The sequence below is a fragment of the Urocampus carinirostris genome, chromosome 6, assembly GCF_059441175.1.
Source record: "Urocampus carinirostris isolate Australia breed hairy pipefish chromosome 6, RoL_Ucar_1.0, whole genome shotgun sequence".
In the NCBI taxonomy this organism is placed as follows: Eukaryota; Metazoa; Chordata; class Actinopteri; order Syngnathiformes; family Syngnathidae; genus Urocampus; species Urocampus carinirostris.
This window is the reverse complement of record NC_142354.1, coordinates 20,894,033-20,910,661: the sequence shown is the minus strand read 5'-3', so window position 1 is coordinate 20,910,661 and position 16,629 is coordinate 20,894,033. Positions and strand designations below refer to the sequence as shown.

General features: G+C 41.9%; 1 protein-coding gene across 4 annotated transcripts in view; it reads left to right on the top strand.

Annotated features, from left to right (window-relative positions):
• The window catches only part of cacna1da (calcium voltage-gated channel subunit alpha1 Da), a 141,335-nt gene that overhangs the window by 45,238 nt on the left and 79,468 nt on the right, over positions 1-16,629 (top strand). For all 4 annotated transcript variants that reach the window (XM_088338220.1, XM_088338218.1, XM_088338217.1 and 1 more), the window contains exons 4-9: positions 1,757-1,896; positions 9,839-10,011; positions 11,094-11,246; positions 11,475-11,671; positions 11,818-11,921; positions 16,214-16,383. In XM_088338220.1, the coding sequence (XP_088194346.1) occupies positions 1,757-1,896; positions 9,839-10,011; positions 11,094-11,246; positions 11,475-11,671; positions 11,818-11,921; positions 16,214-16,383 (937 nt within the window). The remainder of the gene's footprint in view (positions 1-1,756; positions 1,897-9,838; positions 10,012-11,093; positions 11,247-11,474; positions 11,672-11,817; positions 11,922-16,213; positions 16,384-16,629) is intronic.

Here is a 16,629-nt window from a genome sequence, read left to right as displayed (position 1 = left end):
TACAATATACAAATACCCAGTGTGACGTGCAAATGCCCACTGTAGCGTGTTATATAGAATAACTAAATAGTGCTACACAGAATACATATTGCAGTAAGATTCGGTAATATGCAATGTAGGTGGTGTGGTTTACTGTGGGCTTTTACTCTGCCGGGTAGAGTTAAAGAGCCTCATGGCATGAGGAAGAAAAGATCTCTTCAGTCTGTCCGTAGTAAAAGACAGTGACAGCAGTCTGTCGCTGAAACTGCTCTTCTGTCTGGAGATAATTGATGCTTTAATTTGAAAAATGGTAGCGTACTTCATTTATTGGTCCACGTTAGACGATAAATCGAGTTTTCTATGCTACAGTTTATAATTGCTTTGTTGCTCTGTCGAATATATCTGCTTCAGCAGACAAGAACCTCACCACACGTCACTTCTAAAATTATAATAGGTACTGTATTCTCTTTAATATTTTGTAATATTTGTGGGGAAAGTGACTGCCAGGCAAAAACACTCTGCAAACTTATGGTAGAAAACATTCCCTCTCCATTGTGCTGCTCATTAGAGAAAATCAGTCTCTTGTGGACAATGCAGAGCAAAATTAATTCGGTCAATCATATAGAGTCCTATGTGGAGCAATGCATTCATTATTAATCCTCATCATACATGGTAACCTGAGTTGGAGATGCAGAAGAGCATAATGGGATGAAGATTAACGACTGTGGACATCTCACCATGTTGTTTACGGCTCTTTGTTACATATCATTAACTTGCATTTTAATGCTCATGGAACACTTAATTAGCCACGCCCGTATGACCTAATGAGATCATTACTATGTTGAAAAACTACTCTATGTTTAAGTATCTACCCAAAGTAATTTTATGTTATATATAGAGAACTGTTGGCAGGGTTTCCATCTGTGTTTAAGTCTGTTCACCCACACATCCAGATTAAGAGTTTGTCCATCCCTTCTCTGTGCCAGATGAAACAAATTAATACATATACATAAAATCGGGGTGTTATCGTGAGATCCTTACTAGCTGTCATGATTAAATTCAAACAAATAAAAACACAAGTCACTACAAAAATATAAATGGAATTACGTCAATTGCTGACACTGCCTTTTAAATGTGCATACAATACAGGTTGAAGTCAAAGTTAGTCTGGAATAGGATATTGTCTATTTGTAGTTTGATAACCAAAAATGTTATGTTTAAAGATGTAGAGTGTCATTGGAGGTATCCTTAAAAAAGTTAAATGTTCAATATTTTCTCTCATAAGGATGTGCATAACTAAAGAGTTTAAAGAGCAGAGCCTTATGCTTTATTTTCCACTGTGCTTATCTGCTTTCATCTAAATTTTAGCAAAGTTGTTTGTGGCAGAACACATTATGTAGAAGTAATAGGGGCTGGGGAGAATGCTTGAAAGTGACGCCTTGTCGTTCCCGCAGGTCTTTTTTGTTACTATTATAGTGTAACATGAAAATGGTGAAAGTGAGAAAAGGTCTGCTTCTGGTAGAATCCAAACGTCAACCGAAATCCAAAGAAAGATGAAAAAGAAAAGTTAATTTGGGGGTCATATGACTCGCACACACATTTGAACAAGCGGACTGAGGCTGCAATCATGCAGCAGTATGTAAAAAAGGTCCGAATTTTGTACAGCTCCTTTAACAGTATTTAATTTGAGTTTTCTTTTTTAATTGGCCTATCCGGCATGATTAACATGATTAATGCCCTATTATGCTGATGTTTTTTCTATGTTTCTTGTGCGCAGGAGACAGTCGAGTATGCCTTCCTCATCATTTTCACAATCGAGACCTTTTTGAAGATCATCGCATACGGTTTGGTGATGCATCAAAATGCCTACGTGAGAAATGGTTGGAACATGCTGGACTTTGTCATCGTCGTCATAGGGTAAGTCCCAAACTTTTATACAGGTGAAGATGCTTGAAATCCTTGGAAATGCTTGAATATTGGTTGAAGTACTTGTAAATGCTTGAAAGTGTTGCCATGTTTCTCAACAAGTCTGCTTAAAAATGAAGACGACACTGCTCTCTGGTGGGTTCGCTTTTCCATTGCTTTTCTTTTTCCCTCGTGATTAACTGCAGCTGGCATTGCTTTGTACGGTGTTGTCCTATAAAGTGTCTTCACCCCATACGATTCTCACCCAAGAAGACAGGTGCATGGTACATGTCCTAGACAGGGAGGATTAGTTTGTTGGTTGGATCCCTTAAACACTAGGATCGTAGGGGCTCCATTTTATGTGGTGTGTCTTTGGCAAGTACAGCCTGGTGGCACCCATTCCTTTCCAGGCCAACATGTTTCCACCCGGTCTCGAACAGAGAACCTTTCGCGTGTTAGGCAAATGTGCTAACCACTGCACTACGGAAACATACGTATCAATTATGGACATTTAATATGGGCCATGCAAAAATTATAGGTAGCATTTCCCACTGTAACGGAAGAACTTCCTGCAACTGAAAATGTAAGCTACCGTATTTTCACGACCATAAGGTGCACCGGGTTAGAGGGCGCACCCCCCGAAAAGGTTTTTTTGTCCTATATTTTCCATACATAACGGACTATAAGGTGCTACAGTGGAAATGTAAAATAAACAGTCATATAGTTCAATCAAACTTATTAGCCTCTTTGCATTCCGACGGCTCGCAAAGAAGCAAATATGTGTTTCAGACACGTAGAGACACGGTATCTGTGCGATGTCAACAATCACTTAAATGCGTCATTCCACATATCATTAGGAAGGTTATGTCACGAGAGCGTGGTGGCGTGGAAGGGGACCGGACCAGAACGGAGGCAGGAGGCATGAAGGGAGAACTCAAATGCGTTGACGATCCATAAGTTTTATTTTACAAAATAAAAGTCGCCCAATACTCCGGGGCAAAACAGAACAATACAGAGTTCCTCCGGCACGAACTCAACAGGACAAGGCATAACAGACTAAAACAGGACAAAGCATAACAGACTAAAACAGGACAAGGCATAACAGACCGGGATTGTGAATAATGAGTAATGAACCAGCAACCGCAGAGCCCACAATGCAGCCTTAAATAGCAGATCCACAATTAGTGGAACTGCTTTCAGCTGTTGCCCAGAGGGCGGGGCAGACTGGTCACCAAGGCGACCGTGACAGAGCCCCCCTCTTAAGGGACAGCTCCCGAGGTCCCAAAAAGAAAAAATTACAACCTCACGCCCCGGAATGTTGACGCTCGCGATTGGGGCAACCCCGCTCCCTCCTCCGAACACGCAGGAACGGGGAGAGGCAGGCGCCATCTGCGTCGGGCGGATCGGAATCGGCGCTCGGCAGGGAGGGGGTCTGGTGGGCAAACTGGACAGGGGATAACAGACAGGCAGAACCGACGAGAACAGGACAGGCAAAATCAGGGCAGGCAAAATCAGAACAGGTAAACAGGACAGGCAAAATCAGAACAGGTAAACATGAGAGGGTCAAAATCAAAACAGACAAGACATGAGAGAGTCAAAATCAGAACAGACAAGACATGAGAGAGTCAAAATCAGAACAGACAAGACATGAGAGAGTCAAAATCAGAACAGACAAGACATAAGAGAGTCAAAATCAGAACCGGCAAAACAGGAGCAGCGGAGTCGGACTGGCACGCAGCGGAGTCGGACTGGCACGCAGCGGAGTCGGACTGGCACGCAGGGGAGTCGGACTGGCACGCAGGGGAGTCGGACTGGCACGCAGCGGAGTCGGACTGGCACGCAGGGGGGTCGGACTGGCACGCAGCGGAGTCGGACTGGCACGCAGGGGAGTCGGACTGGCACGCAGGGGAGTCGGACTGGCACGCAGCGGAGTCGGACTGGCACGCAGCGGAGTCGGACTGGCACGCAGGGGAGTCGGACTGGCACGCAGGGGAGTCGGACTGGCACGCAGGGGAGTCGGACTGGCAGGCAGCGGAGTCGGACTGGCACGCAGGCAGCGGAGTCGGACTGGCAGGCAGCGGAGTCGGACTGGCAGGCAGGCATCAGAGTCGGAGTCGGCCCGACGGGCAGCGGAGTCGGAGTCGGCCCGACGGGCAGCGGAGTCGGAGTCGGCCTGACGGGCAGCGGAGTCGGAGTCGGACTTGCACGCAGGGGAGAGGGAATAGCAGGCAATCGGCACGGGAGTCGGGCTGGCAGGCGTTAATTCTTCCTGGGACCCCATTCGAGGCACAGCAAGGGCCACGACGGGCGGGGCCGTGGTTCGAACGGGCAGGGAAGGCCAACTCAGTAGGCGCCTGCCAAACTGCGCTCTCCAGCTCTCCCCAAGTCGCGCTGGGATCGTTCGCTGAGTTCTATTTGTTGGCGGGTTCATTCTGTCACGAGAGCGTGGTGGCGTGGAAGGGGACCGGACCAGAACGGAGGCAGGAGGCATGAAGGGAGAACTCAAATGCGTTGACGATCCATAAGTTTTATTTTACAAAATAAAAGTCGCCCAATACTCCGGGGCAAAACAGAACAATACAGAGTTCCTCCGGCACGAACTCAACAGGACAAGGCATAACAGACTAAAACAGGACAAAGCATAACATACTAAAACAGGACAAGGCATAACAGACCGGGATTGTGAATAATGAGTAATGAACCAGCAACCGCAGAGCCCACAATGCAGCCTTAAATAGCAGATCCACAATTAGTGGAACTGCTTCCAGCTGTTGCCCAGAGGGCGGGGCAGACTGGTCACCAAGGCGACCGTGACAGGTTAAACTCTTGGGATTCAAGAAATGTCAAACATTTCTTAGTTTCTATTTTCTTTTTCGCTGACGACTGTGTAGACACCAAAGTAAGTATTTCATTGTGGAGGGAAACATTGTTCTTTACTGTGCATATGACAATAAACACTTGAATTTAAAAATAGATTCATCACAGAAACATCAAGATCAGTCTCAAACAAGATACCAGGAAGATATAAAGCCGGAGAAGCTCACAAAAGTTGTCTTGCAGCCATCACGTTCAAGAATAATACGCAACCATGGTCCTTTTACATTCGTGAGTGTAGTAAATGCAACCGTGTAAAATATTTACACACTCCAAAACACGCAATAATGTCAACAAATAAAATGAAAAATCTGCAGAGAAGCATCTGCATCGATAGACGTTGCTTGTTGCTAGCTGTATGTTTAGCTCCTTAATTCCTGTTTACGAATACAGACTCGTAAAAAATGAGCAACCTAACTGTGATTCAAATTCATCTTTTTTGGCCAATTGGCAGGCTTTGTTTTGCCCCGCTTTAGCCTATGTGAGCCTGTATATGCTGAAAAGGACCCACCTCCTTTACCTCAGATTAACTAGCCAATAGTGACCGATTCACAAAATGATTGACACATTGGTTAGGAAATGAAAAACGCCGGTGTCAATATACATATATATATATCCCAGCACTACAGACTACTTCGCCTACGGGGGAAAATCTAGTCGCCGGCTGTTTGCCTTAGTTGCGAGACCTTGCGACTCAAAATTGATCCATATATACGCCGCACTGTATCATAAGGCGCATGGTCAGCTTTTGAAAAAAATAAAGGCTTTTAGGTGTCCCTCACAGTCATGAAAAAATGGTACATATTATCATTCTACCCAACACCTGTATAGGGAGATATTTGTCTAAAAAAAAATGCATTTGCGATTTACTCAGATCTCAAAATCATATGTTTTGATGAATGTAAACAAAAGATTAAAAGTCACACATGTAAATTGCAGATATACAGTTCACAGATTTCATTTTAATGTTTAGTAGAATATCACTGAAGAAACATTGCTTTGACACAATAAGAGGAAGTATGTAAATAAACTTACTCGAAAGATATCCTCTGGCCTGATGAGAAAGAATCATTTATTTGACTTAGATGGTGTGAAGCATGCGTGCCAGCAACCAGATGAGGAGTACAAACTTGTTTGTGTCGTGCCTAAAGTTAAGCATGCTGTTTGGAATGTCATAGTTTGGGGCTGCATGAGTGGAACTGGAATTGGGGAGTTGCATTTCATTAAGGGAAATACAAACTCAAAGATGTACCGTGAGGAACCTAAGATGAGAATGATCCTCTCCATCCAGAAACTGGGTCACAGGGCAATGTTCCAGCCTGACAATGACCCCAAATGCACTTCTAAGATGGCCATGGCTTTTTTAATGGGGATAAGGGTAAAGGGGATGGCCTGGACAAGTAGGTCTCCAGATGTAAACCCAATAGAAAATATTTGGGGCATCTTTAAATGGAAGGCGGAAAAGTACAATATCTCTTATATTCCCCAGTATGATGTCGTGGAGGAGTAGAAGAGCATTCCTGTGGCAATTTGCCAGGATCTGGTGAAATCCATGGCCAAGAGAATTAAAGTGGTTCTGCAAAATTATGGTGGCCACACTTGAACTTTAGAACTTTTACTTAAGGGTGTACTCACTTTTGTTACCAGGGGTTTAGCTACTAATGGCTATATTTTAAGTTTTATGAGGGGAAATATAATATTACAGTGCTATATGTATTTGTGGCTCTGCAAAAGACATGATTCACCCTGGAATTTTTATTTTGATAGTTCTGTAGAAATTACAAAATTGACTCTAAAAGTCCTTGAAACGTGCTTGAATTTGGTCATGAAAAAGGTGTACGAACCTTGTTTATCCTACTATTTTTTTGCCATTTGAATCAATGAGGCCAACAACTTTCAAGGGAGTGTGGGGTTTGTTGATCTAACAATGCCTCGATAGTTGGGTGTTAGGGTTTCAAGTTGTTTGGTGAGAGAGGCGGCTGGCTTAGCCAAATTTAAAAATGCTTAAGCTTCTACTCTGTGTGGCCCGGTGCTAATAGAGACCCTTGTGGGCCCACACTATATGACCCAGAAAAGACAGAGAGAATAAATCAAAGCCTTACCACCACTGGAGTGAGTCACCATCCTTCCATACTCCAACCCTCCTCCAACACTGCCGCCCATCTCTGCTCTCACTCACTGTCTTTCACTCGCTGTTTCCCATCATGCACGGCTTAGCCTTCCATTTCCGCTCAAATGTTTATTTTTTTCTCCTCCAGTTCCCAATAGGGCTACAACTATTTTAAGTCAACTAGTCACGGACTAGTGGAACTATTAGTCAAATAATCAGTCCATTATTTTGGAACAGCCAAATAAGTAAACAAATTTAACAAATTTAAATCAAGTAGACATTTGTATCTCTGTAAACCAGGAACAAGCTCATTAGTAGCATTAGAACAGTAAATAAAACAACGTTATAACACCAGAAAGGCGTAGGTATTCCTTGGTCAAAATCTTTTAAGTGTAGATAAAGTTATTTTTAACCCCAAGGCTTAAAAATTTGTGCATCACACTTTTAGTCTTTAGCATATGAATAACCTATATTTTATATATCTGTGTATTACCTGTTATTGCAACATATATGGCCATGTGCGGTCCCTTCTCAAGGTTTCTTTATTTACCTCATTTTGAGGTTTTGAGTTTTTCCTTGCCCTCATGTTGGTTTTAGATCAGGGGATGGTGTAATAATAGTCTGTGGTTTGCAAAAAATCTGTGGTCTGTGCAGCCCTTTGGGACTCGTTTTGATTAAGGGCTATACAAATAAACATGACTTGACTTGACTGTATGCAAGGTTTGCTGTGCCAACTTTGCATGTAGTATTTTTATTGGCTGTATCCAGGCTAAAATGCTCCTAAGCTTTAGAAGTTTCGGCACACCTTCTTGATGGCGCCCATTTTTGTTACAGTTTCAGATCAAGACGCACTTGCGCATGAGAGACTCTCAGAAGACATTAAATCCATGTGGAGATACCTCAATCTGTTGGAAAAACGTGTACCGCGACAATAGTACACAATAGAATTTATCGTGTACTATTTCTGTAATCGATTTTTGTCGACAAAGTGGACTAATGGTCGCAGCCCTAATCCTTACCTGACCCTTTTTCACTTTACTATATTCAATTTCCACCTCCATCTCCCTTCCCCTTTCCTTACTTGTGACAATCTCTCCTCTGATATGCACAGTCCACTGAGTAGCTGGGTCACATCTCTGTCTGTACATGCCACGCAAGTTGATCTGGCGTGCGCTCACGAGCGAAGATGGGAACTCTGCTGCCTAGTGTTGCCACTCATTCCATGCAGTGACACATGGACAAATAAGGCGGCCTGCGTTCCATGTCAACATTGGAAAATGTCAGTGTCCATCTCCGCAAGTTAGCTCCAACATGTTTTAAAGGACCCGTGGGTTGAAAAATAAAAAGTGTTTGGTTCAGTCCAACAACTCTTGCTGCTTATCACACCACAGCAGGCTTTTCTGCGTGTGTTAACAGTCTATAATGAGAGCATTGGGATCACGGAGTGCTAAGCTGGAAACACGGCTACAGACAGAGAAAACCTTGCAACACAGTCCGGAAAATTATTGGCTGCTCTCTACCCAGTCTGGAGCACAATGCCATGATTTAATACCGCAGCAGAGCCAACAACATTATGAAACAGTGGTCTGCAACCTTTTCTGTACAAGTGATCTGTTAAATATCTGACTATATTTTCGCAGCCCAGCACTATAATAATATTTGTAATCTACCTGTTAGCACCCTCTGGAGGAAAGTGGCATGCTGGATTCTAACAATCTCAACACTAATAAACATAGAAAAGGTTTTAAGAGGACAGGTAGCATTCAAATGCAGTTTGACATTTTAACTCAGTAAAAAATAGAATTCAATAGTGCAGCAAAGGTCAAGAGTTTGGGTGTCATCCTCGACAGTAAACTCACCTTCCAAACTCAAATAACAAATAACATCCCCCGGTCCGCTTACTTTCACCTATGCTTCATCAATTAATCATTTTTCAATCACTTCACAGCCCTGCATTCCATTAATCAAACTATCACGCTCCATCCAAGTTACCGGTTTGTGACATTTATAAAAACAGATACCATTGAACCCATGAAAATGTTTCTTCTTTACAGCGCAATTAACTGAAAAGAATATAATTGTGAGCAAAATGATCATATTTGGTGTTGCTTTGGCAGAGGATAGTCCAAATGTGTCCAAGTGATGTCAGTATGGTTTGTGGGTTGGTATTTATAAAAGTGCCAACACTTGGGAACATGCTCAGCGTGCGGTGTTAACAATAGTGTTTCTTTTTTGTTTTTGTTTTTTTAATTGGCAAGATATGTCCAAAGGGAAAAAAAGCACAATTACCACAAAACAAAACATTGTTTATACGACTTCTTTCATTCAGTAAAAAGAAGGTTCTAAGCAAGTCACAGATGTAGAGACCCATTGCTATTTAGCGCTTCAGTCATGAAGGACTGAGGCGGCATCAGGAGAAAAAGCAATAGCGGTGATGCAAGTGTCCTGCTACAGCTATGAAACAAGCCACCCCTTCGGAGCTTGTATCTCACCAATGCCAGATCCATTACTCATGAAACGAATGACCCGGAGTTACCACTCTAAGAAAACCGCTACATTCGGAACAGTTGTAATTTAATAATAGCGGAGAACTGGTTCAAACCAAGGATGCTCGATGCTAGCGTACAGTTAGCCAGTCACCCTGTACATCACTTTTTTACGCTGAAAGGAAAAGCCAGGAAATTTTGTTGTACTTTGAAAAGACCATTCATCCAACTGCAATTCTGTGTCCTGTGTTTTTATTTGTAGATCTATGATCTCCAGGCAAGTTTGCCTCTTAGGGGCTTTAATGACGGGGCTTGGCTACTTTACGGAATTACATGTTTCGCGGGGGGGTTTCTGGTCCCCATTGAAAGCAAGAACCGAGGGATTACCCTATTTGTTTTTGTTGTTGTTTTTAGAGGTGACGCTGGGAAGATATTTTCAATGTTCAGTTCTGGACAGTGAGTATCTACTTGTTTATGCTTACAGCCTCTTCAGTGTTGTCCTGGAAATTCTGACCAAAGATGAAAAGACAGACGGTGAGGGAGAGGAAACCCATCCGTCCATGCACGGGCACGCCGGTAAACCCGGTGGCTTTGACGTGAAAGCCCTTCGAGCCTTCCGTGTACTGCGTCCCCTGCGGCTGGTTTCAGGAGTACCCAGTAAGTAACATGTCTTTCTTGTTAATAGTTTTGTCTTTTTTCAACACGGTCACAGCTCTTTGCCTTTAAACCGAGAAATATCAAGTAATAGGTCCAGATGGTGTTGGCATATTTGTACCCTCGGGACATCTTTTTAACACATCATTAGAGCACTTAGAGGTAGGAGCTGTCGGTGTAATAACTTAAAATGCTATTAATGTTAATTATGTGCAATATGATTCTGTCGGAAAACTGTTCGTTAAGATGTAGGCAAGGTTTAAAATAAGAATTTTGGAGTCTAGACTAATCGGAATAAAGCATTTACATGGCTGGTAGCAAAAGTCAACCCATATGCCGACTGGAAAATATGACTGTATTTGTGCCATTCACCACAATCAGTGAAGTGCTGTTTTTGTTTCCTCCTCACTTCAACGGTGTGCTGTGTTTCTTTCCTCATGTTGTGTTCGTATTTTGCCTGCCATGGTTGACTTAAAAATAGAGAATTTCAAAAACAGTGGCGAAAAAAATCTACTTTATCAAGTAAATCTTTCGCAATTTTTCCAGAGTTCGCGTTTAGATTTTGTTTTTGTTCTGCAAGTTATAAGGTTCATTGCGGCAATAATAAAGATGAGAAAAAAGTTTTTATATTCTTTTAAAACTTAATGCTAGTGAGCTTGCAGAGACTATAAAGAGTATTGCCATCATAAAAATGTAATCACTCTTATACTGTCAGCATGAAGTATTCGTGGATGAATATCCCCTTGAAAAAAGTATAAGTTGGCCACTAGGAGGACAGTATATTCTTACTATACATGACAGACAAAAAAATTGCAGATTCGAATGGTAATATTAACAGGGTGGTGGGAATGTGTGTCAATGGGCCCTCAATGTTAAAATATTGTCACAATCGTGACTACGGTTTTTTAGCAGCGAGCGTTAGCATTTGGCAAAATCAATGTTTCTTTTAATTGTTGTTGTATTGAAATATAACATGTTTAACGTTCTGATTTCCATACTGCATGTCTAGTCTGATGTAATGCACTTAGACTTGATTGTGATGGCTCTATGAGACATATAAACAATTTTTTTAACTCAATTCCTAGGTTTACAAGTGGTGTTGAACTCCATCATTAAAGCCATGGTCCCTCTCCTTCACATTGCCCTGCTGGTCTTGTTTGTCATCATAATCTATGCTATTATTGGCCTGGAACTTTTCATTGGTAAAATGCACGCAACCTGCTACCTTCCTGGCTCAGGTATGTATAATGGAGTTCATGTTTTTTTCTGTCTAGATTAAATGAGTCAATATATATCTCATTGAGTATATTGGAACATTGTGGCCCTACAAGATACAATTTGACTATAAAATGTCTTTAAACAGTCAGCTCAGCAGTAAAGGTGTATGTTGCCACATCCAATATGACAGATGGCTTTACACTGAACTTGAGTCAATTTGATTATTTTTTCTTATCATCTGAATGCAGATATGATAGCAGAAGACGATGCTGCTCCGTGCGCAATCTCGGGCCACGGGCGGCAATGCCTCATCAACGGAACAGAATGCCGGGAAGGCTGGCAAGGCCCCAATGGCGGCATCACCAACTTTGACAACTTCCTGTTCGCCATGCTGACGGTCTTTCAGTGTATCACCATGGAAGGCTGGACAGATGTACTTTACTGGGTGAGTGTGCCTTTGCTAATCCGCCTTGATGACATCATACTTTTTAACTTTCAACACCTTTTTGGAAAGTTTTAAGGATTTATATCTTTTCACTCCTTTCTCTTTCCCCCTCCTCTCCTTCCTCTGGGAATGCATGCTCCCTCCAGATGAACGATGCTATGGGCTTTGAGCTTCCATGGGTGTACTTTGTCAGTCTCGTGATCTTCGGCTCCTTTTTCGTTCTTAACCTGGTTCTGGGTGTACTGAGCGGGTAAGCGCTTTATGGATCTCTACCTATCTGTGTTTGTGTCCGTTGACTGGCTAATTCTGGATCCCTCAGGTTAACGACGCCATAGGATGGGAAACACCATGGATTTATTTCGTTAGCTTGATCATACTCGGCTCCTTTTTTGTGCTGAACCTTGTGTTAGGTGTACTTAGTGGGTAAGAGGCAAATGTGTGCAGTGGAATTTGCTTTGCAGTGTACAACTCTTGTTTGTTTGCTGTGTTTGGCCAATTAGCCGCTAAATGATCATGAAAAAAGCCTTTATAAATACATGTTGCTATTATGTGCTAAAGATCCATAGAGTTAGGATGGTTTTTTGGGGGGCATGAGGGGTGGGGGAATCATAAATAAGGTTTGGCCTTTATGGCAAAGAAGTAAAATCCCAATTATTCAGATTCATTCAGATTCAGATCTACTTTATTGTCATTCTAGTACACATGTATACAGAACGAAATGTCGATGCATCTGACCCCCACAGTTTCCTTGAATGTACAGATATAAATAATGTTGTATTGTATTTTGGCTACGTATAGTATTTTACCATAGTGCCGATAGTGCAAGAAGAGTAGCTAACCAGATGTGCAAAATGGGCAGTCAGGTTAACAAGTCAGTAAGTATGTCAGTAAGTCTGGATAATTTAATTGATTTCAAGCAATTAACTCCACGAGCACACAATTCCTTGAAGGACGTTGTAGTGATGGAAAAAATATATCCTGTGCAAAATGCTTAGTCAACCATTTATGATTTTAATTAATGCAAATGTTTGTCAGACTAACTTCCTCCCATTAATTAGTTTACAACTATTGTTTGATTATCTCCACAACCTATGAGTAACTCTTAAATTTGCCATTTAGCATGTCAATTTTCACAATGAAAAATTAATTACCGTAGTTTCCGCACTATAAGGCGCACCTAAAAGTCTTAATTTTTTTCAAAAGCTGACCATGCGCCTTATAACACAGTGCGCCTTACATATATGGCTCAATATTAAATTCGCAAGGTCTCGCAACTTACTCAACAGCCGCCGACTCGATTTTACCCCGAACGTGGAGTAGTCCGCGGTGTATGCTGGGATTTATATACCGGCGTTTCATTGGCTAACCAATGTGTCAATCATCATTTGAATCGATCACTATTGGATGAAGTTATTCGGAGCCTCGGATTGGCTAGATGGCCAAAACAAACCCTGCAATCGGCCGAGTTTAGCAATGGCGTAGCAAGTCCGCGGTGTATGCTGGGATTTATATACCGGCGTTTCATTGGCTAACCAATTTGTCAATCATCATTTGAATCGATCACTATTGGCTGAAGTTATTCGGAGCCTCGGATTGGCTAGATGGCCAAAACAAACCCTGCAATCGGCCGAGTTTAGCAATGGCGTAGCAAGTCCGCGGTGTATGCTGGGATTTATATACCGGCGTTTCATTGGCTAACCAATGTGTCAATCATCACTTGAATCGATCACTATTGGCTGAAGTTATTCGGAGCCTTGGATTGGCTAGATGACCAAAACAAACCCTGCAATTGGCCGAGTTTAGCAATGGCGTAGCAAGCTTGCTAAAGTACGCCATAAAGAAACATGTTTCATTAGTCTGTATTTGTAAATATTCTACTCTCCTGGATTTACTTCACTTGTAAGAAGACCATGATTGCGTATCATTATTGAACGTGAGAACTTAGGTGAGTTATGCGGCTTTATATTTTCCCGGTATCTTGTTTTAGAACGATCTTGATGTTGCTGTGATGAGTTGAGTGAATTAAACTCAATTCCAAGTGTTTATTGTCATATGCACAGTAAAGTTGTGAGCGAAAAAGAAAATAGAAAGTAAGGAATGGTTGGCATTTCTTGAATTCCAAGACTTTAACCTTCCGAATGATATTTGAAATGACTCATTTAAGTGACATCGTACGGACACCGCATCCGCCGAGTCTTCGACACGTATTTGCTTCTTTGCAAGCTTTGGGAATGTTAAGGGGGTAATCAGTTTGACTGAATCATCTGACTGTTTTGTCGACGTTCCCATTGTAGCGCCTTATAATCCGGTGCGCCTTATCTATGGAAGATATAGGACCAAAATCTATTTTTTGGGGGTGCGCCCTATAGTGCGGAAAATACGGTATATGCTTTGGTCTATTAAACATAATTGCTACCTTTATGTGTTTCACTGGTGATCCAAAACACTCGTATCTCAAATCATTTCTTCCCTTCAAAATGAATGAAACTGTCCCAAAACACTAAAAATGAATTCAATATCAAATGAAAAAAAAATCATATAAAATAATCTAACTGAATACCATGGGACGGGTAAAAGCAAAAAAAAAAATTAATATTTATTTACATGTTTTAATGCTTAGTTTTTAGCACCAATTCATTAACTTGGCATTCTACTTTGGAGTCCTTCTGGTCTGCAGACCTAAAAAACTAAGTTTGGTTTCTGCAAAAAAGATTTGATTTTATATTGTGGACTTTGTTGATATTTTCAATCTCATCTCTGTTAAGGGAATAATATTTTAAATATAAATTGAAAATGTTAGCATCCCCTAAACTTCCTTCTTTTTGAGTGTGGTTATTGTTATGGTTGTTATGTTATATTTATATGTTTATTTTACTAACACGGACAATAATCTGTAGCTTGTGTCAGGGCGAGAAAGGAAACAGGACCCACTTGCTTGACGTTTACCACAAGTTTTATTGAAAGAGAGAGGAAGGGCTGCGCTGTGTTCACTGGGCATGGACAAGCAAGTCGCTCTCGTACACGGATTGTGATCCGAACACAGAAGTAGATCTTCCGTAGCGTGCGATGGCGGTGTCACCAGGGGGCGGAAAACTGGTCGGTAGCCGGGAATGGGAGAGCAAGATGTGGTCGGGGTCGGAAACAAGTCGTAAGCCAGAACGGAAGAGTAGACGTAGTCGCGAACAAAAAGGGGTCGTAAGCCGGGACGGGAGAGCAGACGTGGTCAGGATCCAAACAGGTCGTTGCCGGAGACAAACAGGACCAAAAACTGGACAGGCGAGAATCACGGTCAAAAAAGGCTAGCCTAGTATACACGGAGATTCACAGGCAGACTGACAACAGGGGATTGATAGGACTGAGTTCAAATACTGACAGGGAGCCAATCAGAACCCGCGGCAGTTGGCGCCAAATGAGCGGGCACAGCTGAGTCACATCAGTAATCATGACAGCTTGTTTTCTTTCTAAGATATGCATTTGATTATTTCAATAAATAAATATCCTTAGGAAGGGTGGTCAAATGGCCTAAAATATTTATAAATAAGAATCACTACAACTACAATGATATTAATAGCCTTTAAAAGGGTATTTTGGTGAATTTGGCTTACATTTAATGCTGCATTTTTGTTCAAATGGCTATTGGGCAGTACCTCAATTTTTAGAATTTTCTCTCAACCATACTGTTATATTCTCATCTTTCTCTATAACCAACAAGCATCAGATTTATTTCCATGTTTCTGATGTTCGAAATTGTCTTTAAATATAGTGCAATGCATTTTAAAACGTTTCAATAACTAGTGTATGTTTAATAGGCTCCAGTTGTGTAATATATTTCATACCCTTGTTGGCGTCACGCTGTTTTGCATCTTTGTTTTGGGCAGAGTGAGCATTTACCCCCACCCTCCCGCTCCATTTGAAGCGCTCAACCCTCGAGAGAGGAAAATTAATCGTATTCCTCGCCTTTCAGTCCTCTCTGTGCTTCTAAGCTTGCTCCAAACCCGGTTTGCGTTTCTGGCAGCGTTGAGTGGGGGTAGTGTGTTATTACAGTAGAATTAACTCTGCGGGGATGTTGACCGGCCAGCAAAGACATGTTAACAATATTGTAACCTTTGACACTATTTCTTTCTCCAGTGTTCATTTTTAGCTTTACTCATTAGCAGCTTGAAATGAAACAGCAGTTTGATACAATTTACAAACCGAGATTCCACACCCTTCTTCTACATGACTCTTGAAACCATCTGTTTATTTCAATTTCTTACTCCTTATGACGAGGATTTTGGCCTGCAGGATGCACTACACCAAGGTTCTAAATATAGAACTGAGCTCTCTTTCCAAAGTGAACATCTCCCTCCAGTGGCTAGGGACGAGAGAAACAGAATTTAAAAATGTTAGAATTGTATAGAGATAAGCTGAAAAAAGCTTAGCTGGTAGTCCTCTAATGAGTCATTAGAGAGGAGTTTCCATTGTGGTTTTTGTGTGATTTTCCAAATTGTGCTCATTAGGGATCAGCAGTAAATGATTTTTTTCTGGTTTTGCATCACCCAGCGAGTTCTCCAAAGAAAGAGAAAAGGCCAAAGCTCGTGGAGACTTTCAGAAGCTACGTGAGAAGCAGCAACTTGAGGAGGACCTAAAGGGTTATCTTGACTGGATCACCCAGGCCGAAGATATTGACCCCGACAACGAGGACGAGGCAGACGAGGAGTGTAAACGCAACCGTAAGCACATCCGCCGATTCACCCTGATTTCTGTTTTGAACCCTCGAGAGCCGAAAACACTTCTAAAAAGCGTTTTCTGATCTTCCCCTTTAACGTCTTCAAAGAAGAACACGTTGCGATTGCCGCTGGAGTCGGGATGAGAACAGGAGAAGAAGGCACATTACTTGGGCAATGCAAAAAAAAATTCTTAATCCAAATCCTCTTTATATAAGCAGCACACTGTGGAACAGCAATTGACTCAGCTTG